The 9,688-nt window shown below is 42.4% G+C and overlaps 1 protein-coding gene across 1 annotated transcript; it reads right to left on the reverse strand.

The window, feature by feature from the left end:
- Positions 1 to 191: 191 nt before the first annotated feature.
- On the reverse strand, positions 192 to 5,257 carry SARC_01182 (hypothetical protein; the record flags this gene model as incomplete). Its single annotated transcript, XM_014305103.1, has 8 exons — positions 192 to 312; positions 574 to 650; positions 1,229 to 1,441; positions 2,247 to 2,330; positions 2,905 to 3,079; positions 3,687 to 3,768; positions 4,244 to 4,393; positions 5,164 to 5,257. Coding segments are annotated over 8 exons (996 nt in total), but the record flags the coding sequence as incomplete, so codon positions are not given.
- Between the last annotated feature and the right edge of the window lie 4,431 nt (positions 5,258 to 9,688).

The following is a 9,688-nucleotide window of genomic DNA, read 5'->3' on the forward strand; positions in this document are numbered from 1 at the left end:
GTGTGTATGTGTGTGTGTATGTGTGTGTGTGTATGTGTATGTATGTGAGTGTGTACGTGTATGTATGTGAGTGTGTACGTGTATGTATGTGTGTGTGTGTGTGTGTGTGTGTGTGTGTGTATGTGTATGTGTATGTGTGTGTGTGTGTGTGTGTAGTCGACCGAACGAGTAACTCCGGGTGGTATACGTACCAGTGTTGCGGTGGACGCTTTAGTGCCAATTGAGCTAATATCGCTTGACGAGCCGATGTGTGCATCGGAAGTCGTTGTCATCTCAGTCCCATCCTGCATTGAGATGCTCGGTTCAACACTTCTGTTGAAAAGTAATGAAATGAAGGTGTATGCCACTGTTGAATTGAAGGTGTGGTGGAATGTGTGCCTTTACGGATAGGAACATACAAACCCGTGTACTGAAATGCAAAATGCAATCACTACCAGAAGTAATTTGTCTATGTGCCATACTTCTTATTGGTGTCAATGAGCATCAGGAAGCCCGCAATCAATACAGTCCACATGCAATTCTTCCTAGTCGTATCAATCAGCATACATACATCCAAACGTCCAATTAACATACATTTGTCCGGATGTTTCCTCCTTTTTCTTTTCCTCGTGACGCTTCAAGAGTGCGGCGGCCGCTTCTTTGTTGCGGAGCTAGATGTGTAAATTGGAACGAGTAAGTGAGTGTTGCAGGGGATGAAGTGCTCTTTCTCGGCTCCCACCGATATATCTAAACCAACACAAAACACGGTCAAAACGTTCGTGCGAGCATATTGAAATATATGTTTTTGCATCGAATATATATATATATAAATATATATATAGATAGATAGATAGATATATAGATAGATAGATATATATATATATATATATATATATATCCCAAAACCCTATATATTGCATATAGATCCACGCACAAGCACATACAAACTAGCACCACAAGGCAATGTCACATCTTATACCATCGCAGAGATAGTCTGCTGAGATAACTTTTGGTGCCCACAACATCAAACCCAGAGAAATGAGATACCCCTGTTACCGCGGGCATCACCCATTGGCCGCCCATATGACCTATGTACGTTTACCAACACCCAAAAATTCTGGGTCATACGTATGCACGTAATTAACAATCACTCCACCTTCATAAACGAATATACTTTGTGCGACCCGGGCTGTACCACGACATACATAGACATATCCACGCCCTCATTTCCGACCACTGAATGCCATACCATTGCGGAGGTTGTCTGCAGGAACAGATTGTGGGGCATGACCACAGCACCCACGATTCCGAGTCCGGAGAAGAGAGAGCCGTTCAATACCGTGGGAACTGCCCAGTAGTACGCCATCTGATCGGGGTCTATGTTAGCCATGGCCATCTCCACAATCAGCAACACGCCCAGGATAGTCATAAAAAACGCCACAATACCTTCTAGGTATCGGCCCTGCGATGTGAAAAACCCCGGTTGTCAGTGCACAGGTTGGAAAAAGAAAAATATACATCGGACCGACTAAAACCCTATACAACGCCTATTGATATATGTTGTGGATAAATGCATAAGTGAGTAGACGGAATCAATACTTGGACTAAATCCCAAACCTGTTGCAATACCTATTGATATCTGTGTAGATGGGTATATTGAAACCAAACCCTATACTGACATCCTATAGATAATCTGAACCAGTTTGAACCCCTCCTTAAAGAATGATATCATGTATTTTAAATACATATACATATATACATACATATACATACTATACGCATATGATGCACCTGTTGTCGTGACAGGCCGGAAAATGTACATTGAGAAACGTGACACATTGAAGTAACCACCACACGCTGACAATAGGTGTCAAGTGTGCAGTTTATAGAGCTGTACGAAATAGCGAACCCTTTTTATTCCGAGGCCCCTGAGCATGTAGGGCCTCTGGAACCCCTTTTTCGAATCTAGACCAGTTAACATGCTGAAATAAAATGAACACACCTGCATTTTCACCAGTATAAAGAACACCAATACTGTATTAGGCATTTTGGCACATTCACACCCGTATTTCTCCAGTATAGAGAACACTATCACCGTAACAGGCATACTAGCACAAACACACCTGCATTTTCTCGAGTATAACAAGCGCCATCATCTAGTACAAACACGCCTGCATTTTCTCAAGTATAACAAACACCATCATCTAGTACAAACACACCTGCATTTTCTCGAGTATAACAAACACCATCATCTAGTACAAGCGTACCTGCATTTTTTCGAGTATAAGGAACACCATCGTCGTCACCAACGAGCAGCAGATCCCAACTGGAATGGGCCAATTAAACAATATCTACTCCGCATTCCACCGATTTATCGATCATTATTAAGTGGCAAAAAAAAAATACAAAAGTAAGTTCGTGAATAACAATATACACATTTGACCGAATCTCCCTTCCCACTAGTTCAGAACAAACGCCGACCACCGACATCCAATTCCACGAGATTGAGTGCAGAATACGACTGATGAATAGACTGCAATTGGTGACTCTCACTTGACTCTGTAGGACTTTGTAGCAAAGTGTGCGGTTCGTGGCGTAGCATCCTCCATACGTCGTCTTCCGAACTGTTCCATATGATCGGAAGACGATGTATGGAAGTCATTATATACTAGTCTGGGAAAGCATATCATGATAGGGTACTAATGAAAAAGGAATAGAAATGGTAATTATTGAGATGTTCTTAGCTTGCCCGTACATGCCGCGAGGAACACACTGTTAAATACGTCTTGCTATATTTGTTGTCCAGCCTCAGATATTGATCACCTGCAGCAACATTAAAACACCAGATATTATATACATTAGCATCATCCATTCAATCACACATTAACCACCTCCATCTACAATGAACGCCAGATATATGCTCACATTTAAGGCGATACCGAATCCAATGACCTCCGGCATATCTGTGAAGATGATGGTGATCTCTCCTAATAGCCACATAATGATACGCATGGGCATAGGATACGCACAGCACATGAGCTCAGACAGACTGTGGTCGCTGTAGTGTGCACAATACGTACACAGACCGCCCACAAACAATCTGTGGAGGGGGTGAGAAAGAGCGCAAACCAGGTAAGTTCGGGACAAGCATCTGTCGTGTCAGTTAAATAGTATTGTGGATCTGACGAGACTGGTTTCGCCCTCTAGCATGGGTATATTGAGTAGGAGACATTTGGGGATATGAGAGTATGAAAACAGATGATTGTGAGAGTTGAGAGCATTCGACATATCCGCTCCGCCAGATTGTGGTAGCTGTAGTGCGGAGGTACGTACCTCCACCACCCATAAATAGCATATGGAGGTGGCTAGAATGAACGTGAAATAGAAAAGGGACATGAGCATACACTGAGCAAATCGAGCGATATTGTTAAAGAACGACACAGCATCAAAGAATATATATAACATATATATATATATATACATATATATATATATGTGTGTGTGTGTGTGTGTGTGTGTGTGTGTGTGTGTATCGAAGCATGGTTGTGAGTCTACCTCTTACCACTACACAAGATTTGTACCCAGAGAACGACATCTACGCTTGAATTTATTGACTTCAATAAATTGTTTTACGATAAGACTAAAATTACAACGCTAGCTATATACTGAGAGCATATTAGACTGTACACAGGAATGGTCGAACTTACGAAAAGACTATGGCCCACCACAAGATCCAAATTTGAGTATAACCAAACTCCGCCCCTGACGAAATCGACGCGTACATATTTCCTGTGTAAATCAAATAAATAGGAAGCAGGAATTATTGCATTAGGAGATGAAGCAATCCAAGTACTTGTATGTTGTATTGGCGAGGTTGTATATGAAAAGAATCAGTAACGAATATAAAAAACCAGGAATGATTAGATACAGAGTGCATATTATTCATACTGATATGGCAAAGGCTTTGGTGAAAGGGCGCTGGTGTAACCTGATAAGAGATGTATGACAAGTTGTTTTTTCATGTTCGTGCATGTTTAGTATATCTCTCCATACAATAGGCCTAAGAACTGGTGTTCGGGAAGGCCTGAAACATGACAGACTACATAATATTATACTTCTCAACACCTAAATTAGTGATTTTTGACCGTACTGGGTGTGCGAATCGCGTCTAAATGTGTATATCCTATATAAATATACGACTTACAATTTTGAATATTAAAACGACGATTTGAGCATTTAGCGACAAGCATAATAATTCACATACCTGGATCACTATACGCTACACAAATTAGCCACCCCGGTCCCACGAAATTCAAGAACTCCTGCAATTTCTGCTGAGTCGTGTGAAATTCATCTCTGGCCTCGATTTCATCCAGATTAGGGGCTTTCTTCAATCCACATGAGCATGGTTTCTCTACATGTAAAAATTAAGCAGTGTTGGTATCAAGTTTATGCTGTCATCGTACCATTTTTATTACCGGAGTGAGTCCAGGACCAGTAATCTCCGGATCAGATCTCGTGCACATGACCTGCTAATTGCAAAGGTGCGTCTATTGTACTGTGACATGCCGGCGCAAACCAGTACCAACGATGAATGATTGAGTGTATTCAGACATCTACAACTTACTTACGCAACAGAATCCACTGCAAACAACAAAGCGTAGCACACATATACGTAGCAAGACAGATATATATAGATGTACAAGCTGTCGATAGATAGCTAGCATGCATTTCAAATGTTTTTACCGAGCATCACGGATCCCTTCTAGCGATGAATCTCCAATGTAAATGAATTTACATAGGGGAAATGCGTGCTCGCTATATTGCAGATTTGATCAAAACCAGGAAAAACTAGAACATGATTGGAACAATACCTAACTAAATTTCCAACTGAACGACAAACGTATCAACAAGCACTACTGTCAATAATATACGGTTCGAAGGGAATATATTGAAATAAAGAGTCAAAGATGTAGTACGAATATACACATGATCATACTTCAAGCTGAATAAACTTTCAGAAAGGACAACCAGTTTAGCAACGACGTATAATTACATGAATGGATATATTCGTATAAACTAGTTAATATTATAATAATACAAAATCGTCTCGGAGCATGTTCTATTCTCAGAAGGAGAGAATAATAAATACATCTCATTCCAGGTCTTGTTATCTATTCGTACCTTCGTCAACCTTCGTTCTCCGCGTGTAGTCTTTCGTAGCTTGCCACCACGACTTAAGGACCGCGTATTCTTCATCAGAGCGAGCAGTGGACATGTTTGCTATATCTATAATTTATACAATGTTCACAATAACCTGGGAGCGCAAGGTACTCGATTGAAATGATATCCGTGGGGAAAAATTGTACACGTATTTATAGTTTCGATCAAGCTTGTTTATTTTACAGTATTGTACAGTACTTATTAGCAAGATTCGCAGGTTAAAATAAATAACAAGTTTCGGTCGTAGCCGTTCTCCTAATAAATAACCTAACTGAAAGTGTTCATTGTTTTTATTAAAAAAAGCAAAACTAAAACAAATACTGTACACAATAAATACCTTATTGTAAATATTTACTATAAAAAAAATAAAGATTACTGTTGTGTATTTATTGTAAAACCGCCTTGACCCCTTCAGGCTTCAGCTGTTGATTTTTGTTTTTTTGCATTTATTTCTCTTTTTTGCTTTTGTTTTTTAAAATAAAAATGATTGGTGAGCTGGTGAGTGACTGAGAGTGGGTGGTGAGTGGTGAACAACTCTGACTGTCTGACTAACGTCCAGTCTGGAGTAAACTCTGGGCTTTTTGGAAATTGGGATCCTGGACACTCTGGAGCTCGGGATCTTAAATCTAACAGGTGACACAAGTATTAATGAGCAGTGAGCACTAATGAGTGATGAGTGATGACTGAGTCACTGCCTCTGAAGCTGTCTCTGTGAGACTGTGAGCAGCAGGTCAGTTGGAACTAGGAAGACGGGAAATCGCCAAATTGGCAACTATTGGAGAGAAAGTCAGGACCCAGGACTATGGGAGCTCTGTAGAATTCTCTGCAGTATTTAAAAAACGTGGTCTTGTGTGGAGTGTGGACAGACAGACTCAATAGAGAAATTGGAGTTCAGGAATCAGGATCCTTTCTCTGGGGATGAGCTATTGCCTATTGAGCTTGGATATTACTCTTATCAAAAAACCTCTTGTTTTTTAAAAAATCAATACGTTTACAGCTATTCATCGGGACAGAAAGTGGAATATACATATTTTTTTTTCAAAATAGAAAAACAACAGTTTGGTTCTTTTTGTTTTTGTTTTTCAAACAGTGACACTCTGTTTCTTTTTATCTTTATTTAGAATTACAGTACATATTTTGCTTTTCTTTTCTTTTGTAAAACTCTTCTCTTTCAAGGGGGTCAGTGGGATTTCAGTAGAGACTCGAGATTTTGGATACAAATCGCTGTTTTTTATTTTGTTTTGTTTTTACTTCTAAAAAAACCCCCAATATGTTGTTTACATTTTTATATATTGGCCATTACTTCATTTCTTTTAAAACGTCACGTGAGGTACGTCATTGAGGGGTTTCATCACAAAGTCACAATTCTGGTTTTCCTCTATTCAGCTCTAATTGCCAATACAACCTCAAAATAGATACTCGAGAGAGAGAAGAATGTGCAGTACTATGCTCAAACAATAAAAATAGCAACTATAAAATGTTAGCTAGATCGCTTATTGGTCAGTCCTTTTTTTTATAACTATTTCGAGGTATTTAGAACTTCGAAATCCATCTTGTCACATGTGATGTTTCAGTGACTTTGTGACTGTGTAGCTGAGTCACTCATCAGTCTTCACTATATAGGACTGTGGGACGATGAGAGTGTGGGGCATGTGGGCCCGACCGCCGGTGGGGTCCGTCGCCATTCACCACTCACCTTTTATCGGCTGGCCGACTCGGCGACTCCTAGGGTCATCGGGCCGGCGTTCCTTCACAAGGCTCTGGGTAATAAACGGGGTTTCCAATTTCCAGACTCAAACATAAAACACGGTTGGGGCGCCGTGGGGACTGAAAGCCTCTAATCAAAGAGGGCAGTTGATAACTTGTGAACATATGTATCCGCGCAATTTCTTGAGGAAACCCCCCTCCCCCCCCCCCCGCGCCCCTTTCTTAATTTTCCCCCACTTTCACTCAACAGTCAACACACAGTCACACACACACATAAATATACGCACTGTTGCTCAGTCACACCCGCTCAAACATAAACTTACAAAGTTCCAGCTTATGCTTTCAGTGATAAAATGTACATTTGTCTAAATACGCTGAAAGCGTATTCACTATTTAGTTGTAGTCTGTAGAGTGTAGACTGTATGTAGTCCCTATTTCTTTTATTGAACTTGAAATCTGTCCCCGGACGCTTTTTCCTTATTTGAAGGCCCCTAAGAAGCCCCCGAGGATTCTGAATCTTTTTATTGTTTTTAAAAACGAAAATAGATTTTTAAGGGGGGGGGGGGGTTCTTTCAAGAAATTATTTATCTCACCCTCTGGCCTCACTCCGCCCTGCGCGGATATATGCACAAATTATTCTACACTCTTTGATTAAACGCTTTCAGTTCCCCCAGCTGTCTTTTATTGTTGCTGGCCAGGCCGAATCCTCAATTGAGACGTTCGTCCCCAACGACTCCTTACCCAATGACCAATGGAAATTGGACATACAAAAATCTATCACAAACCTCTCTGCCCAGGTCAGTACTCTACAGGCCAATCTCAATCAAATTTTGGGACCGGCTCTAACAACCCCGAACAATGAAGGGCCCATCTCCAAGGAGCCTTTATGCTCACTAACCTCTGTGCAAAAACAACCAACCTTGAATCCGAACTCCGGGACCTTAAATCCCAAACCCGTGCACCTATAGATGAAGACACACCCGACACTTTCCGATTTGGCTCTACAAGCCCGCCTGTTCCGCCTGCAAAAAGACCGCGGTCACAGGCGCCCAATAGCAGCAGTGAGCCTCCCAGCTACCGCTCAAAAGTGGACATACCTGAAAAACCGAGCCCTAAAAAACGCCCGACCCCACCAGCTTCTCAGTCCCAATCACAGCCGCCACCGAAAACCTTTTAACGAAAGTGGTGGGCCGCCCGAAGCCGGACAAAACTCTTCATGAAATGGATGACATAACTCCGGTATGGCTCTTCTTCCGAGCAATTTTCCCTAACGGCAAGCCCCCATCCCAATCAGTATTTGAAAAATACTGGCATACCCAACCAGCCCTCAATCGCCACCACTTTCTCTGGTATCTTCCGTCTAAATTGGTATCTTAACCAAATCGCCGCGGAAGCTCCACCAGTTTCATCCGCCTTTGTGTTCCTAGCGACTCTGTCGCCCGGGTGAAACGACATGCAGCACTTACGTGCAAATGGCAGCTTGATGAAAACATCGACCCCCGCTCCCAACAACATCTCGACGCTACGAAAGCAGCTTTAATTCACTATCTCCGCACCAAGCGGGAGGCCCGCTGCACACATGAACGAGCGCCAAAAATTCTTGCCCGCAGCATGGATGCACTACTGAGCTCACTTGTCAACTCCACTAACGCAGACATCCTCTAATCTACCGCGGACCGTCTCCAGAAGGCTTACGAAACAAAGCATGATGCAAACCTCTTCTCACTTAACCCGAGAATCCTGGTAAACGCTAAAGAATCAGCGCGTGCGGAACCCGGACGACTTCATATACCAACGGTCTTCCCGACACAATCATCCGACACGATGGATAACAACACGCAGCCTCAGCTTTCCACGCAATGATATAGAAATGGCTGACATCGTCAAAGAGGAGAGACCAGTAGTATTGACCGATGATGAACAATGTTAGGACCAATGTGGATGTCGCTCTTCAGCCCACAGGGATTCAACATGGACAACGTAGCACATACAGATAAGTGTTTGAACGTTATATCGATTTTAAGTCATGTTGATGTTATGTGTGTGGTTGAAACACCGCCCATCGAATTTTTAACTTGTACACTCTTTACCGTACGCGGTTTTCTTTGTGTGCTTTGGTGTTCATATTGCCGTGTTCTACTTTCCACTCAAACCGCTTACTGAAGAAGACGTCAGGCGATACATGAATCCCCCCGAGATTGGCGGTTCCCAACCAAATGTCGTGTGGGGAGATTTCAATTTCAAAGCCCGGAAGTATGGCCACGCATCTAAAAATCACGGACTACGTATGAAAACGAATGAGACTACTCTGCGTAATACGTGGCACTTGGTCTACCTCTATGCTGGCGGCTCAACTGGTACTGAATCGACCTACTACCCCCGCCTCCCTCCAAACTTATAAGCTGGCGGACTATGGTATCTGTGGTGACCACACCTTTGGACTTGATCTCCAGATACTTCCCACGAATCAAATCCATCGGCCCCAACAAATGCCAGCAATGCCGCCGCCTCCGGACCAACACCTCCCTACTCATAGATATAAATAACCGATATCGCCATCGACTGTATCACCTACGCAACAAATCCCGCGCGCGACTATTCCAAGCCAAAATCTGGGCGCATCAGAACCTACTACGGTCGTATATCACTTTACATGGACCAGCGGAAGGGCTGCTACGAATCCTCGACTGCATCTGGCGTTATGCCACTAACCCACAAATCTTTGGAGGTTCCTATTATGACTTAAACAGACCTTGGGTTCAGCGGCTGCCAAACCACT

This window comes from Sphaeroforma arctica (genome assembly GCF_001186125.1).
Source record: "Sphaeroforma arctica JP610 unplaced genomic scaffold supercont1.45, whole genome shotgun sequence".
NCBI lineage: Eukaryota > Ichthyosporea > Ichthyophonida > Sphaeroforma > Sphaeroforma arctica.